This window comes from Rattus norvegicus, chromosome 7, assembly GCF_021556685.1.
Source record: "Rattus norvegicus strain SHRSP/BbbUtx chromosome 7, alternate assembly SHRSP_T2T, whole genome shotgun sequence".
Lineage (NCBI taxonomy): Eukaryota > Metazoa > Chordata > Mammalia > Rodentia > Muridae > Rattus > Rattus norvegicus.
Window position 1 is genome coordinate 118,007,076 of NC_141540.1, and position 27,322 is coordinate 118,034,397.

General features: G+C 50.3%; 1 protein-coding gene across 6 annotated transcripts in view; it reads right to left on the reverse strand.

The window, feature by feature from the left end:
• Window positions 1–33: 33 nt before the first annotated feature.
• Window positions 34–27,322, reverse strand: part of Arhgap39 (Rho GTPase activating protein 39) — a 92,833-nt gene continuing 65,544 nt past the window's right edge. The window contains 9 exon segments of one of the 6 annotated variants that reach the window (NM_173122.3): window positions 36–1,282; window positions 1,432–1,601; window positions 2,172–2,263; window positions 2,938–3,137; window positions 3,734–3,807; window positions 6,738–6,830; window positions 11,638–12,199; window positions 13,043–14,396; window positions 20,046–20,129. In NM_173122.3, the coding sequence (NP_775145.2) occupies window positions 1,088–1,282; window positions 1,432–1,601; window positions 2,172–2,263; window positions 2,938–3,137; window positions 3,734–3,807; window positions 6,738–6,830; window positions 11,638–12,199; window positions 13,043–14,396; window positions 20,046–20,129 (2,824 nt within the window). In that variant the 3' untranslated portion in view covers window positions 36–1,087. 6 annotated transcript variants of the gene reach the window in all.

The following is a 27,322-nucleotide window of genomic DNA, read 5'->3' on the forward strand; positions in this document are numbered from 1 at the left end:
CCCCGCCGTGTCAGAAGTAAACTGGAGCACAGGTAGCGAGTGTGCACTTGAACTTTATTCACACGGAGCACTGTCCCCTCGATCCACACGTCCGAGGGAGCGCCTGCGGCCAGAGAGGTCCTGGAGAGGTCCAGGACCTGACCCAGAGAGCTGCGGGCCTCCGTATGGCGGGACTTTTGTTTTTAATAAATAAAAACTCTAAAAAATATATATATATATATAAACAGGAGAAATGAAGTTTGACAATTTGTTTGAACTCAGATTCCAGAATGGAAAACGCAGACGAGTCCAGGCAGGTCTCATCCGCGCGCCGCCTGTGAGTGGAGTTTGGTCGGAGGCCGCGAGGTCAAAGGAGGGTGGTGCTAACTTGCTCAGCGCGAGGACCACACGGCAGTTCAAGAGATAAATAGCATCTGGTTAAAACTATGTCCTTAGCAAACTTAGTTCTGACATCTGTCATTCTATTTATATCTTTATACACAAGTAGGCTGGGTATGGGATAGGTTCTGTACTCAAAAAAAAAAAAAGCCCCCCAAAACAAAACAAAACCTCTCATCCTCCCCCACCCTCCCCAAGAAAGCCTGCCTAGCCCTGGCCCTGCCCTAGAGGGCTTTGGTTTGGGGCCTCCCCTTTCACAAAGACCTATTAGGCATTGGGTCAACAGAGTTGTGTCCTAGTGGTGGCCAGCACAGCTCTCCAGAGCACCTCTAATTCTCCTTCAGGCCCCAGCCAGAGGTCCCTAGACTAGGGTAAGAGGGATCAGGGCACGAGTGCCTTGGTGGAGGATTGCTCTGAAGAGGGGAACAAGGTCGTGTTGCCCTGAGCAACGCGGTATGTGCTTCAGCCGACCAGGAGGGCAGTGTTGCTCGGCTCCGGGAAACAGAAGGCACTTCTCGGGGCTGGCTTGCTTGCGACCGGCAGGGCGAGCCGGTACCCACAGGAACTGGCCACGAGATATGGCGTGGCTGCTTTGCCCGGGAGGGCCTGGGGCAGGGCGGGCGGCTGGCGGGGCCTGGCATGCTGCCTCGCGCTGGGGCCTTCCCTCCCACCTCCCCGGGTGTCACCCTAGGAGTCCATAGCCCGCGTGCTATAGCACGCCCTCCATGAAGCTGGTATCTAAATGCTGAATGAGCACTCGAAGGAAGGACATCTCCTTTCGTGTATTCTCGAAGATGACACGAGGATCATCCGACTGGCAGCGCAGGCAGTTGGGTGCCATCACCATAGCCAGGTTGCTGACGTCCATTTTGGTGATGGCTACATTGGCTGGCTGCACGAACACCTGTGTGAAGGGGTCCAGGTGAAGGGAGAGGAGGAGAGCAGAGTGGAGGGTAGGTGTAGCTACTATGGGATGAGCTGGGCAAGGTGGAAGGTTGGATGGGAAGGATAGAAGGTGGGCGTGGTGTGGCACTGGAGGCAGAGCATGCATACCTGGAGGAAGCGAATGAGGTAGCACAGCACCATTCGGTTGATGCGCGGTAGCGCGTGCACCACGGCCACAGCAGCCTCCGGGCTCTCGTAGTGCGCAATGCATTGTTCGTAGAATTCATGAGGAATCAAGGGCTCTTCCAGCTCCCGATACCACAGCTTCAGCAGCGATGCTGGGGGTGGGAGTGACTTAGATGGTTTTGGCTTGGGGGCCCCTAAGCCAAGCATCCACCAGGGGCCACATTCACAGAAATAAGGTGTATGGGAGGACATGGAACAGGCTGGAAAGGGTCTCTCTGGCTAAAGCTGTACAGATAAGCCCAGATCCCAGGGACACCAGCTGCTGGAGGACCTGGGCTCATTCTTGGCAGTGCAGGGGTGTGTGTGTGTGTGTGTGTGTGTGTGTGTGTGTGTGTGTGTGCGCCTACAATGACTACAAAATAAAATTTCTCACAAGGGTTGTGCAGCTGCTGAAGGAGGTGGCTTAGATTGCTCCAGCTGTGGGCCATGCTGTTCTGGAGGGCAGAACCATGGGTATGCCAAGAACACTGACATGTCCAGTGTAGGAGAATGTCTAGACTTCTTCTGGAGGTAGGTGGAAGGGTGAAGGATGGTGAGATGCAGCCGCAGAAGGACAAGGCCATGGGGTGATCCTGAAGTAGCCCCAGCCGGCACGGTTATCTCTTTCTAGGATATGCATGCAAGCCAACTCCTCAAAACCACCAAGGATGTGTGGGGCTCACCAGGGACATGGGGGTCCTCCAGTCCTGTAGGCACCTTCCACTGATCCACCTGCAACTTCAGGGCATTCACCTCATCAATGTCACCAGGGACCCTAGAAAACACAAGGCACATCTCAGACTAGAGGAGCTCATCTTGCTCTATAGCTAGAGTTGGGAGTAGCAGAAAGCCTCAAGGACTCCCAACCTGACTGTCTCAGGCAGGGTGGGCTGACTCAGAGCTTTGTTGCCTCTTTTGGGGGATGCTGCCCATGTACTTGGGTCAGTGGTGAGGGACCCTCTTGGCTTCTGTGTAGCTATTCCCCTTGCAGCCACTAAAGCTCAAATTTGCTTGCCTTTTGTCTTGGGGGCTTGGACCTCCCTGGTCCTGACAGGCAAGTCATTACAATGGTTGACATGCAAAGGCAAGTGCCATCCCAAGGGTTGGTATGTCACATCCCCGTTCCCACAGGATGACAAACTGCCTAGCCAGATGCATGCCATCTCTGAGGCTCTTGTGAGAGGTGATGTCCTTGCTGGTATCTGGGCCTATTGGTGTCTTTATTGGCCATGAGCTATTTGAGGGGTGGGGTCAATGGTGAGGGACCCTCTTGGCTTCTCTGTGTAGCTGTTCCCCTTGCAACCACTAAAGCTCAAACTTGCCTCCTGTGGATGGGGCATTTCCTTGTCTCTTGGTTGCATGGCCCCTAGGCTTAATGTCTCTGATATTAGAGATATCAACACATAACTGCACCCTTCCCCCGCCCACAGTCTGGGGTTGGCAAGGCACCTGAAGATACCCTCCGTCTGGTCACCGTTGAGTGCCAGGACCTCCTCGGAGAGCCGTGTCTGTACCCAGGGCAGCTGCCTGTCGGGATAGCGCTCTTTCTGCATGCTCATCACCTCCTGCAGTGCACTGCCAAACATGGACGGGCTGAACACTGCGTTCTTGGCATGTCGTATCTCCTCCACGTTAGGCTTCTTCAGGCCCTGTGGAGACAGCCTAGCACTCAGGTCCTATTGTAGCTCAGCCTCCTTCGTTCATCTCTTTCCCCTAATTCTAGTTCTTGGCCCAGTCAGAACCAGGGACAACCCAGACCCTGACCCAAGTCACTAAGGGGGTCTCCCATCAGGCCATCTGCAACACCCTAAAGCACGGACATGCAGAATAGCAGAGAGCTGAGGGTCCCCACCACAGGCTTGCATATGGCAGTGCCTGTCTGCTGCATCTCACCGTGCCAGTTGGAGCCTTAGGGGGCCAGTGCAGCCAGGATGCTATTTCTGGTCTTTCGGAGGCAGGGTATAGCCAGGTGGATGGATTACCCTACTTGGGTAACTACCAGATATCCTGTCTAGTACCCATTTACATTGCTCCTCAACTGGAGGCTCGGGCATGGTCACAGGCCCTTTGAAGAGAAAGACATGCGGGAAGCACAGGGCTCTTAAGCCTTCCTAGTTAGACACTAACAGGCTGGCCACCCTGTCAACAGGTACTGTGCTGAGCCTCACTGCCTCACCATCTGGCTTCTGTATGGACTGGAGGAGAGTCATTTGCCCTACCCTGCTTCTCCCAGAAGCGTTTGTACCTTCTTGGCCCCAGTCAGGGCTGCCTTCTGTAGTTTGTGGTAACAGTACTTCGCATAGGTGCTTATTGCCACCCCTAGAAGAGAAAGGGTGGCAGTCAGCCTGGTGTGGATATATGGTGTGTGGCCAGCTTTTCACCCACCCCTGAGCTAGACAGTAGCCCACACTCTCTCCCAGGCACAGCCCTATAGCACAAAGCCCCAAGAGGAGAAGCAAGGGGAGCTTCCCATACCTCTAGGAACTCGGGTGGGAGAAACCCCTCTACCAGCCTTCCTACAGCCACCAGGGAAAATAGGTTGAAAACAAAGCCCTTCCCTGTAAGGAGTCACAGGCAAGAAAGGACGGACACATCCAGGCCTTCAATCTACTTCCTTTCCTCCTCAGGTGACCCTAGCAAGACCTTTGGTCTTCCCTGGTCCCAGGGAAGAGGCTTTTGGATGAAGTATCTAGTGTCATTGGCCAGCACTGGGGCAAACACAGCTCTCCAGCAGCCCTGGCTTCCTTAGGGAGGGTGAAGTTGGGGGCAAGAGTGTCAGGGGGAGGGTGAACAAGGATTGGTTCTCAGTGGAAGACAGCATCTAAGAGACGTCAGTGTTTTGTGCCAGCACTCTAAGCAGAGGCTAAGAGTACAGCCTGCCTTCCTCTCAAGGGAGGGGGCTTTCAGGACTCAGCCCCTGCAGCAGAGCTGGTGAAATGACAGTGTTGGCTTGGATAGATTAGGCTTTGTATGAATGGAAGGTGAAGTCAAGTGTTGCCCACTTGGTCCTGGCAAATAGGGAAGTAGATGACAGAACATGCCAAGAAATGTCACGGACAGACCATCACCCTCTGGAAAACAGACACCCCTCCTCTGGAAGTCTCTTCTTCTGTGACAGCTAGCTTGTTATCCACTGAGGTCAATGAGGCCTCTAAGTTCCTTGTGGACATCTGAGCACTTGGGAAAGTCCTTAGACACAGGTGTGTGTGTGTGTGTGTGTGTGTGTGTGTGTGTGTGTGTGTGTGTACCCATAATCCATAAGCTTATTTTGTTCCATTAGAACACTTTACCATAAAATAGTTTATTCACATCTATAAAAGGGGTTCCTTTCTAATCAAAGTAATTATAGATTTCTCAGATGTTTAAGTCTTGGATGATCTGCCCGAGGTCCCAAGTGATCCACAGACCCTGGCAGAAGATCCTGGTTTTTGTGCTCAGCCAGCTGGAGGCAGCACTGCAGCATTCTACGTTGTTCTACGTCAGGAGACCTTACCCTTTAGGAAAGCTGCTAGGCCCCCTTGTTTAAGAACGGACAGTGCATAAGTTCTTCCTCTACCCTGGCTCAGCTCAGCAGATGAGGTCTGAGAACAATGGAGGGACTTAGGCCACTGCCTGTGTTCTGCCCACTCAGGGTTGCCGCATCTGTACCTGCTCAGGACCACAGCATGTCCCATTTCTCCCACCTCTCAGCTGGGGTGGGTGAGAAAAAAGCTTCTCTGGCTTCAGTTTTCCCTAGAATAGGGACTGAAACCACACCCATCTTGCAGATGCCTGAGAATGGTTGTGTGGGAGTGTCTGGTGCTGTGGTAGCATAGCCAGGACTGAGGCTGGGACTACATATAACCTGGAGTCTAGGTAGCAGCAATGATTTCTGCTCTGCCTGAGTGTCCAAAGTGGCTTAGGCAGTGGTCACTGCCATCCTAGAGAGAGAGACCTTTACTTGTCTGTGGTCTGCTCTGGGTCCCCAGTCTAGCCTTGTTGAACCGTGGCCAGAACCTCTCCCAGGCTGCAGGTAAACAGTTTAACAGGAGCAGCAGCTTCCACTCTAGACTTAGAGGAACAGTGTCGCAGGGTCTTACTATTGCAGCAGGTGACCCAAGGCTTACTGTGTCTGCTGCTGCTCACCCTGCATGGTCCAGGGAAGGAATGATCCTCAGATTCCTACCTGACACAGTCTGGGCTCCAGAGCCAGACTGCCCAGTTCTGCTCCAAGTTCTACAGAAGCTTGTTTCCTACCTTGTCTGCCAAAACTCACAGACAGTTGGGGTCTACCCAGTTCCCGTGCCCAGGTGGCTGGGCACGCAGATTTCTACTATCCCCAGGGGCGGTCTCCACATGGGCTTGCTAAGGCAGCCTGGGAGGTCCCAAGCAGGGCCAAGTTTCAAGCCCTACGGAAGTCATCCTGGCCTTCCTGTAAGGCTCTCCATGCTGCGGCTTCCTGCCGGCCCAGTCTGTCCTGTTCTACACACATCTCATCTACAGGAAGCCCCTGGTCTCACCCCTGGGTGCCCGTGGGCGGCACACAATGGCAAAAACTTTTCTAGAGTCAAACAAGGGGCAGGAGGCAGGAGTTCTGATACTGCGGAAGGTGGCCTGGTAGAAGCAGTTCTGTACTGAGGTGGTGCAGGCAGTTCAGCGCCGCCTGGAGGCCTTATGAGAGAGTGGCAGCACTGAGCTGTCACTGAGAGCTCTAGATAGGGAGGTCACAGCTTTTCCTGGTGTTCAACTGAGCAGAGTGGTCCTGAGATGGGGCTCAGGGAAGGAGCAAGAAGGATGCTGGTGCAAGAAGGCAGAGACACTCTGGGCTTAAGAAGGCTTTGCTGGGGCCACCACGGGAAAGGGAAGATTCTTGCTGATAATGGGGGGACACCCTGCCCCAGGAGGCACTAGGCTAGGGAAGCACTTGCCACAGGACAGCCAGCTCCTCCACCTGTGAGCCTCACCCCACAGTCAGGCCCATTCACTCACCTGGGGGTGACTCCAGGCCTTCACAGGTTAGTCCTTGTTCCCCCTGTCCACCAAGAAGCAAGCTGTGGGTTGTCCTGGGTACCACCAGAAGAGGTGCACAGCAGGCACCATTTCTCTAGGTCATTTTGGCACCCCAGACATCCAGTTTTTGCTTGCTTGGGAGGCCCCAAGCCTGAGGTTAGTGTCCCTCCCCCAGCCCAGAAGCGGTTAGAGGAGGCCAGGCGGCCATGGCTGAAGAGCAGAGCGGTGCAGAGGCAGCGCCCAGGCTGCAGAGGCCCTACCATCTGGCTCTTCAACATAAGGCTTGGGTTTCTTTCTCAGTTTGGACTTCTTCTTACTGTTTCTTTCCAGAAGCTCTTTTATGTGCTGTGTCACTGGGGAGCAAACAGAACCGTGAGGACCACAGGACATAAGCCAGAAACCACTGCCCATGTGGTTTGTACACTTGGTGGCAAGGAGGCCCCTGGGCCTGCTGGGGGCCTGTCCCCATCAACCTGATGGCCATGTGTCTCTGGAGACAGGCAGCTCTGTATGCACACAGGTCAGTGTGAGATGCTGGGACGTTTCTGGTGCTATATGACCCGAGGACCTGAAGTGGGGGGAAGGCAGAGGGACTGTACTGGTCAGAGAGAGATACACTGTAGTTGGTTCACACATCTCTGGTGCTATATGACCAGAGGACCTGAAGTCGGGGGAAGGCAGAGGGACTGTACTGGTCAGAGGGAGATACACTGTAGTTGGTTCACACATCTCTGGTGCTATATGACCAGAGGACCTGAAGTCGGGGGAAGGCAGAGGGACTGTACTGGTCAGAGGGAGACACACTGTAGTTGGTTCACACATCTCTGGCCAAGAGGAAGTTTGGGTCTGGGCTCCTGAGCTGTTTGTTTGGTCCACAGACCCACCTTCTACAAAGCCAACAGAACAGGTGAATGATGGTGACAGGAGACTCCAGTCTGGTGTGGACTGCTACCTGTGACAAAGTAAGTGCTGCCGGTGACTTGTCACCTGATCGAGGTCACACCCATCAGATTTCTGCACTGTGAGAGTAGCTTCTCCCTGACCTCCCGTCAGTGCTCTCTTTGGAAGTCAGTCACAGAAGAAACATGCTAAGGGTATTTATTTTACACTTTGCCTTAAGTTTTACCACTAGAAGCTTTCAGTTGGCTGACACTCCTGAACCACTCCCATGCCTCTCCCTCCCATGCCTCTATGACAAGATTTGTGACTGAACACAGAGCTTCAGTGCATGCGAGGCAGGCAGTCTAACACTGAGTGACAGGTCCAGCCCTCTTTTACTTTTTGAGATAGGATCTTATTTAAACTAATACGGCTGGCTTTGAACTCGCTTTGTACTTAGGGCAGCCTTTCCTCTTTTCCTCTTGCCTTAGCACCCTGGGTAGGTGATGTAACAGTACAGTTCCAGGCATGGCTATACTTTTATTTATTTTGGGTGCTGAGGACTGAACTCACAGCCTTGTGAACACCAGGTAAGTGTTTTGCACCGAGCTGTAATTGTAGCCCTAAATTTTTGAGGTCTTGAAATTTTAAGCCCTTGCTGTAAGGTTCAGGTTGACCTCGAACTCAAGACCCTTCAACCTCTAGCCCTCTCTGTGCTGAGGACACATGTCAGCAACCTGGCCGCTTTTGACACATCTTGTCAATACATTCCCCACATGAGGATAAAATCGGCTATTTCTCAAAAGGACTATAGGCTCTTGTAACAGAAAGTTATAATTAAAAACCAAAATAAATGGTGTCAGGTATGCTTTTCCTTATTCATGCGTGCGTGCTTCTGAGGGCCTCTCAGTAGACAGAACAAGCAAATATACGTCCATTAATCCATGTATACACATGTGTATCTATGAATACTTTTGTAGGTATGAATTTGTGTCTCTATTAATAGAGTTCAATAGGCAGTGGTGGTGCACACTCTTAAATCCAGCAGAAGCAGAGGCAAGTGGGTCTCTATGAATTCCAGGCCAGCCTGGTCTACAGAGCAAGTTCCAGGTCAGCATGCCTACACAGAGAAACCCTGTCTCAGAAAAAAAAGTAACGAATTCACACCAATGAGTGCACATTTAGCACCACCATGCAGATCACAGCTTTGGACTTTGTCTGCAACTTGAATAACTGGCTTTTCATTTCTCTTTTAGGGGCAAAGCCCAGAGATTTACACTCTACCACTGAGCTACACTTAAGGTCCTCATCCTCTTTTTTAGCAGCTTCCCCCGCCCCCCAGCTGAGGACCGAACCCAGGGCCTTTCGCTTGCTAGGCAAGCGCTCTACCACTAAGCTAAATCCCCAACCCCAGCTCCTCATCCTCTTAATACTTAGTTAGATATTTGATTTTGATAGTTCAACTTCGCAACAGACAGTGTTTCTGGTATTATATAAAAGTTACTGCCTAACCTAAGAAGACAAAGATTTTTTTCCTATAACCTTTATAGTTTGGGGTTTTATGTTTTGATTTATGATCTTTTTTTTTTTTTTTTTTTTTTGGTTCTTTTTTTCGGAGCTGGGGACCGAACCCAGGGTCTTGCGCTTCCTAGGCAAGCGCTCTACTACTGAGCTAATTCCCCAACCCCATTTATGATCTTTTTTAAAAACATTCTTGAAATAGGGTCTGTGTATGTAGTCTTGGCTACCTAAGAATTCCCTCTGTAGACCAGGCTGGCCTAGACAGCCATCTTCTCCTGCCTCCTGAGTACTGTGATAAAGAGCTGTGCCACCATACCTGGTTGGTTCATAACCCACTTTGAGTTAATTTTTTATACAGTGCAAAGTGGAGGTTGGAGTTAATCTCTTTTGTGTTTGAAAGACCCTCTACCTATGAGGACAACGGACCTGCTCTGAGAGGGTGTGTTTCTGGGACCTCTGTGATCACAGATCTACCTCATACAGACCAGACTTTGATTTCAGATCTACAACAAGCCAGTGGAGGGGGCCCTCTACCATGCTGTTCTTTCTTGCTAACCATGCTCCATGCTGCCCCTCGCTCTCAGCCACAGTATCTGTTTTCAGCCTCTGGCCAGCTAGTCTTCCAAAGCAGGCGCTGCACATTCTTGAGCGGGTAAGGCACGGCTCATGCCCTACTCTACCTTCCCTGACACAACTGAGGTTTTAGGACAAGATGTCACATGTAGCCCTGGCTGGCTGAACCTCTCTATATAGACCAGGAAGCCTCAAACTTGCTGCAGTCTGTTTTTATCAATTCTTTTTTGTAGCTTTTGTGCCCATGCTGGGTGACAGTAAGGGCCAGTTACTTAAAAATAAATGAACGGGGTTGGGGATTTAGCTCAGTGGTAGAGTGCTTGCCTAGCAAGCACAAGGCCCTGGGTTCGGTCCCCAGCTCCAAATAAACAAACAAACAAACAAACAAACAAACAAACGAACAATGAAAAACCCTGTACATTTTAACAAAAATTATGATGAGCCATTTAAAAAAATGCTGCACTGGGGGGTGGTGAGCCTTTAGTCCCAGCACTCAGGAGGCAGAGGCAAGTGGATCTGAGTTCGAGGCCAGCCTGGTCTACATGATAAGTTCCAGGACAGCCAGGGCTGCACAGAGAAACCCTGACTCAACAAAACGTCTGTGGTCCTATCTCTGCTGTCTCGAATGCTGGCATTATGGATGAGTTCTGCTGGGCCTGGCTGGGACCCACGTTCTTGAACACTGCGCTTATGCCTGTTGAGGAAGGTGAGCAGCTTGTATGAAGAGGTCTCTTTGGCTCAAGGCCACGCAAAGCTGCACACAGGCAAACTTGAGGCAGCCAAGGATAGAGACGGTTTTGACAGCAAGAGCAGCCCAGGCCCCACAGCCTGGATGCAAGCCACTAGTTGGTTGCTTACCATTCAGAGTCCAGAGGTAAGACTTTTGGGGTGCTGTCAGGCCGATGCCCCGAAGCTAAATCCTTTTCCCACTTCTGTGTAAGCCAGAATACTATGGGTATAACACACACAGACACTGTGAAGGCCAGCATCACAGGAGGTCCTAAAGAAACAGGCCAGCTACAGTCTTCCTGGCTAGATAACCCTGAGGCCTCTAGTCACTCCCAAGTCTTCATTTGCCTACTAGGTCACCCAAGGACACTGCTGAGGAGACCCATTGTCATGCCCTGTGGTTCAAGTACACTGGAAGGCTCTTTAGAGGAGAGCAAAGACATTGTCTATGAGATCAACAAAGCACAGCTTCCAGGACCCCCTATTCGTAGAAAGGCATAAGAGAACCAAGACTTGGGGTTCAAAGACCCCCCTCAAGCCTCTAGTAATCCCAAGCTGCTTGGATGTGACTTTGTTCTCAGTGCAGGTATGGGAACACAGATGTGTGCCAGGTTCTGCATCTGCCATGCTGAAAACCACACGCCTGGGGCAGAAGTCACATGGATTCTGAGAGCTCACTCGCAAGTGGCTGACTGTTTCCTATGCTTGGCACACCTCCAGAAGCCTGTTCAGCTTCTGCCCTGTCCTCGTGTGTGTGCAATGAGCCAACATCATGAAAATGCTTTCCCCATACCTGTTGGCAACAAGGTTCAGAGGCCCTGATCAGTTTCTAGAGAAATAGCCCAAGAGAGACTCTTCTCCTCCCAAGGAACAACACACAGTATTGTGTAATCTAGTTTGCAAGCATCTGTATGTTTGAGCATGTGTGTGTACATGAAAACATAAGTCCTGTGCCTGTACTCCTCGGGTACTTAGAACTGTTGATGCGGAAGATGGTACACTGTTACCCAGGCCCTGTCTGAGCCCACTCTAGCCAGCCCTAGGCTCAGACCAACTGCCCAGCTAATAGAATTATGACCTATCTCTGGTGGTCTTGTTCTTGGTCCTAGGCAGTTATAGGCAAGTAGGTTATCTATGAAAGCCCTACCTTCCAACCTCACAGGGCAGCTCAGCTTAAAATGCCCACTAGCTGGCTGAACTTACAAGACTTTATTATGTGCGATAGGCCTGTGGATTGGAGCTTAGTGACACACTCAGTCACCATCTTTTTCCTTGCTTAGGCCACTGGCCCAGAGCCTACATAGAAGACAGCCTGAGCTGCTTTGAGGCTCACAACTAGGGTGTGGGATTTTCCAGGGGGCTGTGTATCTTCTTGGAACTGGCCAGAAGCCCTATCTGCAGCCCTTACCTCAGCAGCAGCAAAGCTGGGGTGCTGGGGCCCCACATGCTGGGCCTTACCTTTGGTGTCGTTAACGGGGTCCATGTGCCGGTAGATATAGCCCTCTAGGTAGGAGTGGAACTTGGGGGTTGGTGGGAAGAAAGCCAGGCAGATGGCCATGAGCTCCCAGCCACGGGCCAGGCTCTCTAGGCGGAAGTTCTCTGTGGTTTGCCGGCATAGCTGAATATACAGCTCATCCCGTAGGCCCTGTGCACTCCAGCCTTTGGTGGCTATCTCTAGGGCTACGTGCAGCGGGTCTGCCTTGGCCCGCCTGTCGCCCATGTACATCTGGATTAGCTTGAAGATCTCACAGGCCTCCTTCTTCACATGCCGGTCACTAGTCACAATCATGGGCTTCTTGATGGACTCACTGCTCCAGGCCAACATGTTGGCTATGGATACCTTTCGCCGGAAGAGACCCTGGGTGTGCTTGTTGAAGTGCTTGGAGGCCCAGTTCTCGATGTCCGTCTCTGAGGAGGGCTTACGAAGCGTGAATGTGGGGAAGACACAGCTGGAGCTGGGCACTGCACTGCGGTTCTGCCGGCTGTTCTCAAACTGGGCGCAGGCTCCAAGGTCCTCAGACTGGGAAGGACAAATGGGACTGGGCCATCAGAGGTTGTGCTGAGCAGGCAAAAAGGCCCAGTTGGGCTATAGCCCTAGAGTAGTGAGTGAGCCAGTCAGGTGAGACTCAGCCTGCCTAGCAGACATGACCAAGAAGATAAGGACAGAGTAACAGTTTTGGTCTTTGCTCTCAGGAAACCTGACTGTGGGTGAGGAGGTACAGGACATCTTACATGGGGATTCCACCTCATCTTGTTACCAATAAGGAAGGCTGGCATCCCGCCTCCCGTAGGCATGGTTACCATGCCCACCTCTGTATGACCCTGTGACCCTAGTACTGGCCAGGGCTGGAGGACCTGGCTTTTTATCACCTGCCTGGGGTTTGACCTGCAGGCCCCTTCCTCTTCCTATATAACAAAAGCTCCCTGTTTTCTTAAGGATAGTTTTGACCCTGATTACTGTTTCCGCACAGCCTATCGGCTTCTGAAGCCATGTGGAGACCCAAGATGGCTGCTGCCCAGAATTCACGAAGCCTTCCCCAGGAGGGGTAGAGACTGAGCTGCTGCACCACCACCAGGAGACCTGTGTCCTGACTCTGGCGCTGCTGGGCAGGTACAGCAGACCAGCATGGATGATGGACCCAGGAGACTCATGGAAATGTACTTAGGCCTTGTTGTGGCATCCTACAGTTGACCCCTCACTGACAACTACATGGGGTCTGAGACTCGGGTCCTAAAAACTGAATGGCACACTCATGCCATGGATGCCTGATATAACAAGGCCCCATCTGCCTGTGCTGACCTCAGACTCTGCCTGGTGTCTGGTGGGCCCAGAGATCCCACCCTCCCTGCCCTGTGCCCTCACCTGTGAGGGATGGAGGTAAGGCTCCGGTGAGGCCAGGTTGGTCTGCACAGAGATGCTTTTTTCCAGCAGGATCTGAGGGAAACCAAGCTTTTCAAAGGTGCTCCGCTTCCAGTGCTTGCTGTCCTGCTGTGCGAGCGCCTCATCCTCACTGAATGCTCGCACTACAGGCCCAGGCATGGGCAGTGGGACAGCGCCGTCACTCTCATACCCTGAGCCATCTTGCTGGGAGTCCCAGCTGCCCCTCTGCTTCATGTGAAAGTGGGCTTGCTGCGCCTCCCAGGCCAGCCGGGCCTGTGCCAGGAAGGGCTCAGGTGTGCCTCGTACTAGGTCGGTCTCAGCCTTTACTGGGGTAAGGCTGGACCTGCATGGAGAGCGCTCTTCAGTCAGAGGCTGGTCTCCTAGCAGGTCCCCAGCACCGTCAGTGGAGGAGGTGCTAGGGACTTGGCACAGAGAAGGCTTTCTGTTCTTTCTCTTACGAGTGCCTGGGGAGTAGCCTGTGGAAGACATGGTATCCTGCTGACTGGACCAGGACATGGCATCCTCCTGGGCTTGGGGCAGTGGTGTGGGTGGTTGGCTTGAGCGTGACTCAGGCCCTTCCATGGTGCTGTAGTCTCCTGACCTGACCCCCAGGCGCTGGTCTCTTAGCAGGCAGGGGCTGGGCTGCAGAGAGTAGGTGCCACCACCTGGGTTGGGTGCATACTTGTGCCTGGGCCCAGCTCTAAGCTTGGGACTGGAACCTGCTTGCTCCACATACACCAGCTGCCGCACGTACTCTTTGCCCACAGGACTATATTCCAGGCTCAGAAAACGCTCAGGGCACTTTTGCTTGGTGCGCATCAGCTGCTGGCAGGGTGATGTTGGGGTCTGTTTGGTAGCTTGCAGGAATGGATGGGGCTTTCGGCCTGGTGACCGCTGTGGTGAGCCTGTCTGGTAGGGGCTGTTGGGTTCAAACTGTACATCCATGGGAGGTTCATCATAAATGGGGGCCTGGTATTCCACTGGAGGCTCCTCATAGAGTGGGGGTTCATAACCGTAGCGTGGGGAGGAGGGCTGTGAGTCACTGGAGGGCTTTCGGGGCTGTATCAGCAATGGTGAACAGTTTCCAGAGAGCTCAGCCCTCCTTAGGAAGGGTGAGGGCCGCCTTTCTGGAAAGAAGACAGTGCCATCATTGTCAGGGACAAAGGTCTGCAAGTTAGGTGAGTGCTGGCTGCCAGACGGTCTGCGGTGATGCCCCACTGGTTGGTTGTCTGCTGGATAGCCATTGCCCTGGGGAGTGAGGAAGCTGGGTTCGCGGTCAGCAACCTTGATGAGCATGCGTTCCTTATTACCAGAGTTCCATCGCAGAGAGGATGTCCTGTGTGGAGAGTGGACACCCAGTTATTGGCAGAGTTAAGCCTAGGCCCACCACCATCCGGCATCTTCCTCATGGTGAGGTCCTTTCTGAAGGATCTTGTGCTCTTCCTGGAGTTCTTCCATTTCTCATGTTTCTCACTCGCTCTGGCACCAGGCAGAGAGCTGAGGAGCCAAGCGCCATACCATACGAGCACCCCAGGTCCTAGCTGTAACAGAAGACTCCCTCCGCTCCCTACTTCTACCCTTATCAGGTCAAGGACACTCACAAATGTCATTCTGCCTCAGTGAGGTCATGCTGGATGTCTGCTATCTTCTAAATTGACTTTTGCTTACTGACACAGTGGGTGGCGCTGGCCCCAGGGACACCAGACACATGCTCACATATGTCCTGTTCCATAGGCCTGAGGTCAGAGATACTGCATTGCATGGCGATGCTTAACGAAGGAAGACGCTCAACCTAGAGCAGTGTTCCATGGGAGACGGTCTACTCAGTTCTCCCCAGACTGCCCTCTTCTTCAGAGGACCCCGTGACTAGGATTTCCAGCACCTCTGCATTGGCTGGTTAACCTTCCATGGTTTTTAGAAAACTAGCTATTAAGATTTTAAATAGGTTTACTTCTCACTGGGGAATCCAATTACGACCTGTTGTGCACCATACAGTTTCCTGAGATGGTCTCTACTTCTCAGCTCTCCATCCTTCTGACTGTCCTCTCATCAGTCTTCTGTTTGTTAGCTCTCCACTTAACATGCATTTTGCTTATATTTTTTATTTTAGAAAGGCTGTGTGGCTATGTCTGGCTTTAAAGTTGAGATCTTCCCACCTCTGCCTTATGTGCTGAGATTAGAGGACTGTGCTGCTACACTCACCTTCATCTTTTTAGTGTGCATGAATATTCTGTTTGCATGTTTATCTGGACATCGTGTACATGCAGTACCTGTGGGGGTCAGAAGATGGGACAGACCGCCCAGAACTGGAGTTACAGGCCCTTCTTAGTCATGGTATAGGTAAAGCACTCGCATAGAGACAAACAAACCATGAGGTCTTTTTATTCATGGCCACTATAACAGAATGCTGAATGCTGGATGAATTAAACCACAATTAGGCTAGGTGTGGGAGCAAGCACGCACCCCTTTAATCCTAGTACTGGGAAGTTTGCCTGTTCTACATGGGGAGTTTCAGGCCAGGTCTACTTAGTGACTCTGTCGTCAGAAGTAAAGAAAAATGCAGTAGGCCTGATGTAGCCCAGTGAAAAGCACTCACCTGGCAAGCATATATCCCTGTATGAGACTCCCAGCAGGAACAAATACAACAAGTGCGATCTATAACATCAGACACATTTCTATGCCTGAAACTTTAAACCTTTCTCATGTTTGTAGCATTTTGCCCGCATGTATGCTTGTGTACACATGCATCTAAGCCTGATGAAGCCAGAACCCCCCTGGACATGGAGTTTCAGACAGTTGTGAGCCTGTGAGATGTTGGTGCTGGGAATTGAACCATGTTCTCTGGAAAAAGAGCAAGTGTTCTTAACCAGCGAGTTATTTCTTCAGCCCCTAATGGTTCACTGGCTTAAATCTCTGGTATTTATTTATGTATTTACGTAGCTGGGATTAAAGGTGTGTGCTCCTATGCCTAACTTTCCTTAGTTTTTTAGGCATATCTTGGAGTGTTTTATTCCTTGATGTCCAGCATAAGTTAACTTCTTCCTGTGGCAGTTTAGTAGTGAGGATTACATTCATGGTAAATGTTCAACCTTCAGTGCGGAAGTGTACTGTGTGAACATTGCACTGACGGCCTGATGTGGGTAAGGAAACTTATACATGAGGTGGCCTTTTGGGTCTTCCCTTACTGTTTTCTTTTCTGACACAACCGACCCAGACAGGATCTCATTAGCCCAGGCTGGACTCACACTCGCTCTGTAGCTGAGATGACACTGAGTGCCTGCCCATCCTACTTCTACCTCCTACATGCTGAGATGCTGAGTCTGGCTTGGACATGGAAGGGATGGGCTGACATGGTCTTTCCCCTGGAACAGACACAGCAGGGCGTGGGCCTCCATGAATGTTGATAGCTGTTGTGGGCATAAGGCTTGTTTGTATAATGTATATATTTTCACATTCTTCCTCAATACCTCTGCTGTGCATAGGCCCTGCTCAGGCTTTCTTCCCACACGGCATTCAGTCTCCACCTGCAATCTCTACATCTGTGGCACAGATGAGCTGTGGCCTTCCCTCCTGCCTAGGTCCAGCATTAACTCTGTTGAGTGCAGGTCCCTGGCCTGAAGGACCCAAACAACATGAAACCAAGGTGTTTGATGTGAAAGCCGGAAGCCCTGTCAGGCTGTGGCCTCTGACAGTAACAGAAGGCAGATGAGCAGTCAGCCAGGCTTAGATGCCTCATTCTCCTTAGGGACTCCAGGATCAATTTCAGAGGAAAAATTGCGAGTCTCATACAAAAACAAGAACAAAAACAAAAAACCTAAAAACCCAAAACCAAAAAAACCTCAGCAGGAAGTGTTTCTTTGGGATCACCTGAGTGGACACGGCAGTGTGTGGCCGAGATGGGTAGGGAGTAGATACAAGCACAGCAGCCAGTTGCCTCCTAGACCCCGTGCTGTGATTTTAGGGCAAAACCTGGCACCAAAATTTGTAATTATGAAGAAAACACTGGTCTAAAAACAATAGCACTGTCTAGGCCTTCTTTTTCCCAGTGTAGGCTGACACCAGGGGGCCACTGCTGTCTTGGCTCAGGCCTCTGGGAGCATCTAGGCTTTCTTGCTGGGTGGGGCTCTGCCTCCAGGGCTCAGGAGAAGCAGCCTGCTCCTGGCAGGCTCCTGTGCAGACGCCAGTGTTCCAGCTGCTCGATGCCAGCCCTGCATGTATAGTTTTCCTATTGAAAGGCTGAACCTCCTGAGCTCTCTTTCCAGAGTCCCTGGGTACTGGCCTTCAGGATGCCACTCCTTCACACTGCCCCTATATTCTGCTAAACTTCCCTTCTAGATCTTTTTCAGATGTGCTGTTCTCTCTCCATGTTCCCTTCTCTCTGTGACTTCCTCCTCTTCACAAGAAACCCAAAGCTGGTCCCAGGATGAGGATCAGAAAGACAAGCTCACAAGACTGAGGTGCTATGTAGCAGGACACTGCTACACACAGGGCACTAATAACTGTAGCTGCCTTCACTACCTGATTCAGAAAATAGTGTTTGCTTTCTCCTGAGCTGTGGGCAGCCTCACTGCCTTGGGGTTGGTCAGCTCTGATCTTTATTATTTGTTTCCCAAGTACTCTGTGATCTCTTGTCATTCCAGCTAATAGGCTGATCTGTGCTATGGAGATGTGGAGACAGCTTGTGATGGTCAGCTGAGGGAGACATCTGCTCAGAGAACGCGCATGCAGCATCTCAGGGTGAGGTCTGACTCCTTTTCCAACCTTCTTAAGAAGTGGTGATTGGGGATTTAGCTCAGTGGTGGAGCGCTTGCCTAGCAAGCGCAAGGCCCTGGGTTCCGTCCCCAGCTCCGAAAAAAAAAAAAAAAAAAGAAGTGGTGGTTGTCCAAGGACTCGGAAGCCCAACTGAAGCAGGCCTCTGGCTCGGCTCTTGCAAGCACCAGTCTCCTCTTGCGACCCAGCTCTTCTCCTGACGTCACTGGTATCTGTGCCAAGGTCTCATGATGGGGCTGACACAGGGACTGCAGCACGGCTATCCCTGCTGATGCTATGGTTATCCCATTACTACCTGAGCAGAGTGACATGGCTGGACACGGCGGTGAGATAAGGAGAACACAGTGGTAGGCAGATACAGGGGATGGGGTGCCTTTTGTTGGAGACGGGGTGTCACGCCGGGAACCAGACTGTTCATACCCCCACTGGAAGGTAAGAGGTTCACAGGACTCTGACCTGGAATTCCAGCCTATCCATCTCATTGCTCTCTTTTGTTTGCCCCTCCTAGTGCACGGGCTCTTGGGAGATGTAAGAATGTGTAGGATGTGTATGTTGGGGTCAACGATGCAGCTTCTCTGAGGTCATCCTCCATGCGTGCTAGGACTCTGCAGGATGCAGATGTTCCGGGAGCCTTACACTCCACAAGTAAGAGCGGTAAACTCGCACGTTCACCAAGGTGGATTTGGGTGAAATCATTCCTTTGGTCTGCACAATGGAAAACAACAAGGGGCAGGAGGGGAGCCTGGGGTGCCTCACCTGGAGCAGCCTCCAGCAGGTAACTAACTGAGATCAGACCTTCTCCCCTGTGGAGGGCCAGGATACCTTCTAGGTTGTGTCAGGCAAGTAGTGCCCTGGGCAGGCCACTGGAATGCAACAGAGCCCAGAGGGTCCTCCTGGTTTAGAAATTCAGCCGTTTGCTCTGTGCTAGTCGGTCCATTGGAGACCATATGAGATTCTAAAAGGAATGCCAGTGGCATCACTGCTAGCAGGTAAAAAGGACTGACTAACAGAGAGTCAAAGATGCTCCATGGATGGCAGCCATGGGGAAAGTACTACAAGGTTAGAGACCTAGGAGACTTCAAGGAAGGCCTTTAGGTCTCTGCAGAGGCTATTGTGAGTCAGCTAGTGTGGCAGGTGTATCTCACAGGGCTGAACTGTAACATGGGGACTAAAGGGTGGAAGGACCCCTGAGTGGGCTCACTTCTCCTCTACTGATGATATCCAGAAAAGCCTGGAGAGCCTCTTTAGCGTACCGGGACTTGTGGCTGTACGGTACCTGCTCCCTGAAAGCACTACAGGCATCTATATGCCAACAGTGATAGGCATGTTACTAATGAGCCAGGCCCCTGATTTTAAGGGTAATAGCCTCCCCCAGGACTGGCAGGGTTACAACAGTGCTTGCCAGCGGAAGGCTAGACGGGGACATCTGCCCTATGTACTGAGTGCACCTCCTCAGCCTATGACAGTGTTTTAAGGGTCATGGGAAATCCCAAGCCTTGTGGTCAGAGCTGCGGTCTGATCTGTCACCATGCAGGTAAGTCTCTACCAGACCCACACTGCTGATGAGAAAATGAATCTCAAGGAGGCCTGGAACCCGCCTGCAGCTACACCATTACTTAGGACCAAGGTAGAACCAACTTCCTTCCACACCTGTCTCCATTTAGGAAATAAACCCAATTGGCTGAGCAAAATCTCCAGGCCTCTCATGTCTTTCAGTTTCTTCCCTAGGACCAGTGCTGCTGTTCCTGGGCGGTCTGTGTTTAGGACCCTTGCCATCCTCAGGCAAAATACTCTGCCTTAGGCCCTACATTTGCCAGAGCAAACCAGCCACCAAGAAAGATCATAGGTGACTGCTACCATTTTGTTAGGGAACCTGCTTCCTTCCCTATGAGCACCCCGACCTCCTGACTGGGCCTGGTAAGTGCTCTAAAGTACGGGGTCAGTATCGCCCAGTGAACACTCATCAAGGATTTCTTAGACCTCATCCTTCCTCCAGAAGCTGACAGGAGCCATGCGACCTTTCTAGAATGGAATTCCAGTCAAGCTAGGGCAATGCTGAGCATCTGTGCTCACACCCAAGGTGCTGGTAGTCTTTACAACCTCTCCTGGTGTTCTGGTGCTCCTGGTGCTTCTTGCTCAACTACACACTCTGCTCCAGCCCACCCAGGAACTCTCAGACCAGCAGATCCGTGTGTCTAACATCAGGCAGTTCTACCTGTAGTGAAGGAGCTGGCCGTCAGCACTGTAATCCCGGTACACCTCATAGTCCTTCTCCAGGAGTACACCTGGTGGTGAACAACTGAAACACAGCAGAAAGAAAAAGGCTTGAGTCTAGGTGCAGCACTGCGAGCACACAGCAGCGCAGCACACAGCAGCGCAGCACACAGGACTGCCGAGCTGCACGTTATGTTCCTTTATTCCTGCTTTTCCTTTCTTAGTTTATAAATAGAATCTCACTATGCAGTTCTGGCTGGCCCAGCACCCTCAGAGATCCATCTGCCTCTGCCTTCTGAATGCTAGGATAGCAAGTATGCACCACCACGCCCGTGTTCCTTTCTATGGTCTAAGCAAGAATTCTTCTGTCTTTCTTCTACTGTAAGAATAACCAGAAAGGCCTAGAAGCCACGGAGCAGGCCAGGACACCAGCCCTGACCTAGAATGGTAGCCAGTATTTTAAGGGTCTAGAGATGAGGGTACTGAGAGATTTAACCAGAAATGGCAGAAAACCAGGGGAAAAGACATGCTGCAAAGACTCTTCTGGGAACTGTAATGGTCTGAGGGCAGACAAAAAGACATCTGAGAGATACCAGTGGATTTCTAAATACGTGATTATCCTTGTCAGCTATCCAAAAGGCAGGTGATCAAACTAACACCTAGTTGTGATAGAGAAGCTTCAGTAGTCTAGAAGAGATTTATTTAATCTGATCAAGATTATCTCTACTGAACCCTGGGTGTTTATAATCCTCAGGAATAAAAGGCAGGGAGAGCCAAGATGCTAATGTACACTCTTGCTGCCAGAGTGAAATACAGTTTTAGAACAGCTGCTGATATGTAGGTAGAGGGGCACTGGCTAATCTAAGTGTCCAGAAGAAAAAGTCATCATTAGGTGTCAGTCTTGGTTTTTTGTTTTTTGTTTTTTTTTTCGGAGCTGGGGACCGAACCCAGGGCCTTGCGCGTGCTAGGCAAGCGCTCTACCCCTGAGCTAAATCCCCAGCCCTAGGTGTCAGTCTTTATTGTTTTTGAGAGAGGGCCTCACCATGTGGACCAGCTGACCTCAAACTCACTGAGCTCCTTTTGTCTCTGCTTCCCAAGTGTTGGGATTCAAGGTGTACACCATTATACCAAGTCTAGATGTCAGTCTTGAAAAGCTAAAACAAAAAGATACTGGTACTATTAATGGAGACTTGTAGCCTAGTCTTCACTTAAAAGTTCAAGAACAAGCCAGGCTGTGATAGTGCACGCCTTTAATCCTAGTACTCGGGAGGCAGAGGCAAGTGGATCTGAGTTTGAGGCCTGCCTGGTTTTCTTATTTTCTTTCTTTCTTTTTAAAGATTTATTGTATGTATATGAGTACACTGTTGCTGTCCCTGTCCTCTGACAACAGAAGAGGGCATCCGATCCCATTACAGATGGTTGTGAGCCACCATGTGGTTGCTGGGAATTGAACTCAAGACCTCTGGAAAAGCAGTCAGTGCTCCTAACCACTGAGCCATCTCTCCAGCCCCCTTCTAGTTCCTCCAGCCCCCCAGGCTAGTTCCAAGACACTCAGTACTACACAGAGAAACCTTGTCCTCCCCCCCCCCCACTCCTCTAAGTTATACTTACTTAGAATAGCTAAGTCATAGAAGGACCATTAAGAATCCCGTCTCTCGGGGTTGGGGATTTAGCTCAGCGGTAGAGCATTTGCCTAGCGAGCGCAAGGCCCTGGGTTCGGTCCCCAGCTCCGAAAAAAAAAGAAAAAAAAAAAAAAAAAAAAAGAATCCCGTCTCTCTCTCTCTCTCTCTCTCTCTCTCTCTCTCTCTCTCTCTCTCTCTCTCTCTCTCTTTTTCCTTTTTCTTTTTTTCCAGAGCTGGGGACAGAACCCAGGGCCTTGCATTTGCTAGGCAAGCACTCTACCACTGAGCTAAATCCCCAACCCCAAGAATCCCGTCTCTTAAGACCTGCCTTTCATTTGCACACACCACATTCATTCCTTAGGTCACACTGCAGCCTGGCTGTCAATGGGACATGGCGTAAATTTCTTTGTATATGATTCCTTGGCTCTAGGCAAGACAGCAGATCTCTGAACCAGCAGGGTACTATTGGAAGAGCCTCTGAATGCTAGAGACTTGTCACAGTGTATAGTGTCAATCCTGACAATGTAACAAATCCCTCCACTCTAACTCTCCTCATTCTGACCGTAAGATGCGTATGTGAGCATCTGACCACAGGGATAAATCATCGTCAGGATAAGCTGCATTGCTCCTGGACAGCAATGGATTCCTCGGGGTGGGCTATAAGATGCTGACCTGGACTACCAGGGTAGTGCTCCGATTGTATGATGGCCTGGCCTCTCTCCAAACTGTGAATTCCCTTAGGATTAACTACCTTCCACAACAGAACACCTTCCCTTCCACTGCTTTATATTCAGATCTGAGCCTTAAACCCTCCTCACGGAGCTCAGTGCAGACCTATGGAAAAGGTTATCATCAGTCAGGAAGGCCCGCCACCATTTTGCCCGTCACAAAGTCCTCCTGGTTCAAGTACTGAAGCCGCTGAAACAAGACCTCTCTGCCCAGGCTGCCAAACTCGTTATATGGAGCTGGTTTATAGCTAGGCTTTACTTCTCAAAGCACAGGACGACCTGCGACTTTTCTGCTGTGAACTGACTATCTAGGAACCAAGTGCATCCACAACAACCAAGCGATGGCAACAGCAGGAGCAGAAATGAAGCGGGGGTCTAGGGCGTAAATTAACAGTGTAGCTCAGCAGTGGGAGCTTACCTCATGCACACACGGCCTCAAGCAAGTCTCATGAAAGCCTCACATTTAGCTGGGCTTAGTAGTTTATGCTTGTAACTTCAACAACGGGGAGGCTGGGGTTCAAAGCCAGCCTGGGATAAGCATTAAGACCCTCTTTACAAATAAACAGAATAAGGGTCATGCTGGATCAGAACAGTAAGTTGGCTGAGAGAAAGGGGGCAGCTTACTGGGTGAAGAGCTGACCACACAAGCATAAGGATCTGAACCCAGACTCCAGCGTCTATGTAAAAAGCCAGTGTGACACTGTGCACCTGCAACTCTAGGCTGGGAGGTGGAGACAGGGGGATCCTAGGAACTGATGGACCAGCAAATCCTGCCAAACGGCAAACTTCAAGGTAGTGGGAGATGTTGCTTCAAAAAATATGCTGGAGGCTGGAGAGATGGCTCAGTGGTCAAGAGCACTGGCTGCTCTTCCAGAGGTCCTGAGTTCAATTCCCAGCACCCACATGGTGGCTCACAACCATCTGTAATGGGATCTGATGCCCTCCTCTGGTGTGTCTGAACACCTACAGTGTACTAACATACATGAAGTAAATAAACCTTTTTAAAAAAATCTGAGTGGTTAGGGATTTAGCTCAGTGGTAGAGCGCTTGCCTAGCAAGTGTAAGGCCCTGGGTTCAGTCCCCAGCTCCGAAAAAAAGAAAACAAAAAAAAATCTGAAAAGTAATAGACAAAGACCTCTGAAGTAGACCTCTGACCTCCACAAGCACACACACAGATAGGCAAGCACATCTGCTTAGACTCACACAAAATAAAAATACAAAATAACAAAAACAAACAAACAAACAAAAAACAAAACTGTAAAAATAGCTACGGGCAGATGTTAAAAGTACAGTGGCAGAACTCAATGACACCACTGCATAAACACACAAGCTCTCAAACTCACCAGAAAGTCTGATTGCCAACCTAATTACTCATGCCATGGTTTGTGTACACCAACCCACACTGCTTCCAACCTAATGACGTGGAAAGGAGGTAAGATCTTGGAGAAACCTCGCTCGTGAGGGAGTGAGGAGTTTCTGAGGGAGTGGAGAGCTCCTAAGAGATGGGTTAGCTGCTGCAAGCAAGACATTGTAGGGTAGGTCAGCTCCTCTGTCTCTCCCCTGCTCGACTGCCTGAGGTTTATAATGAGCCAAAATAAGCCAGTTACCTCTGTGAATCACCCAGCTAAAAATACGTACGATGGGAGCAGAAAATGGTCTGAGACAATATACAAGAATTTAGTACACAGCCAATAGAACATTAGGACAACATTACATATACTAAAGAGAAACCCCATGTGTAAAAGTCAAGAGATGTTCCCGTGTCGTGGAGCCAGGATCTTCCTCTTCAGCACATCTCACTGGTGTGTGTCAGCACACGTCGAAGGTTAGACAACATCTGAAAGCTGAGAACACGTGCCTGAAGTAGGCGGCACTGCAGAGAAAGCTTTATCTGTGGCTCTGGACGGTGTGTCAGAGGACAGAAAGAATGAGTGGCAAATATTAACAGAAACTACTGGTCAAGACCTTCAAAGATAGAGCCATGACGTAGAGCAAAAGCTAGAAAACAATACATAGGTGAGCACAACTACAGTAACCCATGTCCCCATCTGTGCTGGCACTGACAGTGACATTGCTGTTATAACTCATGGCAGTAGAGGAACAGTGTGTGTGTGTGTGTGTGTGTGTGTGTGTGTGTGTGTGTGTGTGTGTGTGAGAGAGAGAGAGAGAGAGAGAGAGAGAGAGAGAGAGAGAGAGAGAGAACAAGACACTGCAGGGAAACACCGGGGACCTCCACTCCCTAGTTAATTGGTGGCTTCCTGAGTGGGTTGATTACCAGGAACACCACCACTAGGTGGAGACAAAGCCTTCAACACAAGAGTCGCTGAGGAGAAAAATGAACCAATCACTACTGATGAAGCATAGCCTGAAGTAAAAATTGCCAAAATGTGTTGCAACTAGACATGCTAAGAATGTGTGTGTATTAAAGGCTTAAGAAAGTATCAAGTATACTAGAAAGAAGTCTTTGGGGAATGTAAGTTTCTGCAGAAATACCAGCCCATGATTCTATTGTGCAGTAGAAGGGCTCTGCAGGATCTGCCGTGAACTATGGAAATGCTAGTATCAACTGGCTTGCCCACGCTTGTGGACCTAGCTTTAAGTAATTCCACTAAGACTGGGGGTAGGGGGTGTTCAGAAATAAGAGCTAAATATTCTTGATTTGCTCCACCACATAGCATGATATAAGCTAAAAACTATATTATGGCTTTTTCCTTTAAACTAAGAGGAAACATTTGGTATTTTCAGAATGAGAAAAAGGTTCAGTCATGTAGCCTTAGGCTAGCATCACACTTGTGAAGCTCCTCCCTCAGGCTTTGAAGTGCTGCTGTTGGAAGTGCTCCACCTACCCTGTATTGCTCCTGTTTCTCAGGGAGTGAAACCTACAGTCCCAAGACAGATGGGATGACGGATGGCTCAATCACAGACAGTATCCAGCTGCTTTACTTCCCATGCTATCAGAATTAAAAGAAGAGGGCTGGAGAGATGGCTCAGCGGTTAAGAGCACTGACTGCTCTTCAGAGGTCATGAGTTCAATTCCCAGCAACCACATGGTGGCTCACAACCATCTGTAATGAGATCTGGTGGCCTCTTCTGGCCTGCAGTCACATATGCAGGCAGAAAGCTGTACATAAAATAAATAAATAAATCTTAAAAAAAAAATTGAAAGAAGAGGCATGACACCATTCCGGCATGTCTGTAGCAGGTATAGCTGCAACATTTCAGACAAAATGCAAAGGAAATGTGTTTTAAAATCCATCTAACTGTGTGACTAAAAAGATCCTATATAACCATCAGGTGCCATTAACCAGGAGGCATGCTAAAAGGCTGTATCAGCTGGGCGTGGTGGTTCATGCTTATAAATGTAGCAATAGAGGGGTGAGGCAGAAAGACTGCCGTTAGTTTGAGGCCATCTTGGGAGATGTAATGAGTTCCAGCCTAGCCTGAGCTATAGTGTGAGATCCAGGCTCAAACAAACAAATTAACAATTAATGTCAAGAATACGCTCAGCTCCAACTACACTCGAATTTCCTTGGCAACACCCATCTGTGTGGAGAGGCAAAGATATTGTTACAGTTCACAACATATGAATGTTTGCCACTGGTTTTCTTTGCCACTGTGTGTGTGTGTGTGTGTGTGTGTGTGTGTGTGTGTGTGTGTGTGTGTGTGTGTTTATGCGCATGTATGTGGAAACTAGGGCTGTCATCTGAGGTCATGCTTCTTGTTGTTGTCAAGACAGGGTTTTTCGGCGTAACTCTGGCTCTCCTGGAACTCACTCTGTAGACCAGGCTGGCCTCAAACTCAGAGATCCTCTTGACTCTGACTCCAGAGTGTTGGAATTAAAGGTGTGTGTACAGCCATGCCCAGTTTTTGTTTTGTTTTTTTGAGGCAAGTTCTCTCTATAGGTTTGGTTGACCTGGAACCCACAACGAAGACCAGGCTGCTTCGTGAGTGCTGGGATTAAGTGTGTCCCACCAAGCTTTGCTCCTGCAGCTGGCTTTTATGAAAAGAGGAGCTGGTATACAAAGGTCGGACCTATAGTTTCATGGCAGGCAGTTTTCCAACTGTGTCACTGCTCCTGCTCCTTGGAGCAGCCACACTGGCAACCTGCTGCCCACAAGGTGCCTTTGGCTCCCTCTCAGAACATGGCCCTCCTGCTCTGTTAAGCAGACAGGTGGTTCATCGTGTGCCTATCCTCACCAGAGCAATATTCCGACTTGTGAAGCACCCTGCAAAGAGGGCAGCCAGTCAGCTGGGCCTGGCCCAGAACAAACACAGATGGTGAAATCAGCAGAGGAGGGCACAGAAGTAATTCAAAGTGGACTCCATCTGCTTGAAAAGTTAGAAGGGGAAGAAAAGCAAAAAGAAAAGCTGAATGGACTCAGGGAGATGACTCAGCAGAGAGACCCTTGCCTAAGTTTGCTTCCTAGAACTTTGTTTGTTTGTTTGTTAGAGGAGAGGCTCTTACTAGGCTGATCTTGAACTCCTAAACTGGAAGGGGTCTTCTTGCTTCAGCTTCTCAAGTGCTGGGGCTAGTCTTGTACCACCACAGCCAAGCCTCCACTTTTTAATGGCATAGACGTCACTGGTTCCTAAATTCTAGGCAGTCTGAATTCTGGGTCTCTCTAGTATCATCTCTTCTGGATTTCTGCTGGAGAAAAGGCCTTCTGTCTTCGGTAGGCGGTTGGTTTGGTTGGGATTTTTCACAAACCCACTTGCCCAGCCCAAATGGAGCCTTGTCATGTGTCAGACACACATAGATACCACCATGGATACCACTGCATGATTAGAACACACACTCAAAGGCGTTCCAGTGCAAGAAGATGAAGTCAGTGAGATATAGCACATTAATAGACTGAAGGAAGAAACTACCATCTCATAGAAGGTCGGCCACCACGGTCCGACACGCTTTCCTGATAGGCTCCCTGGGA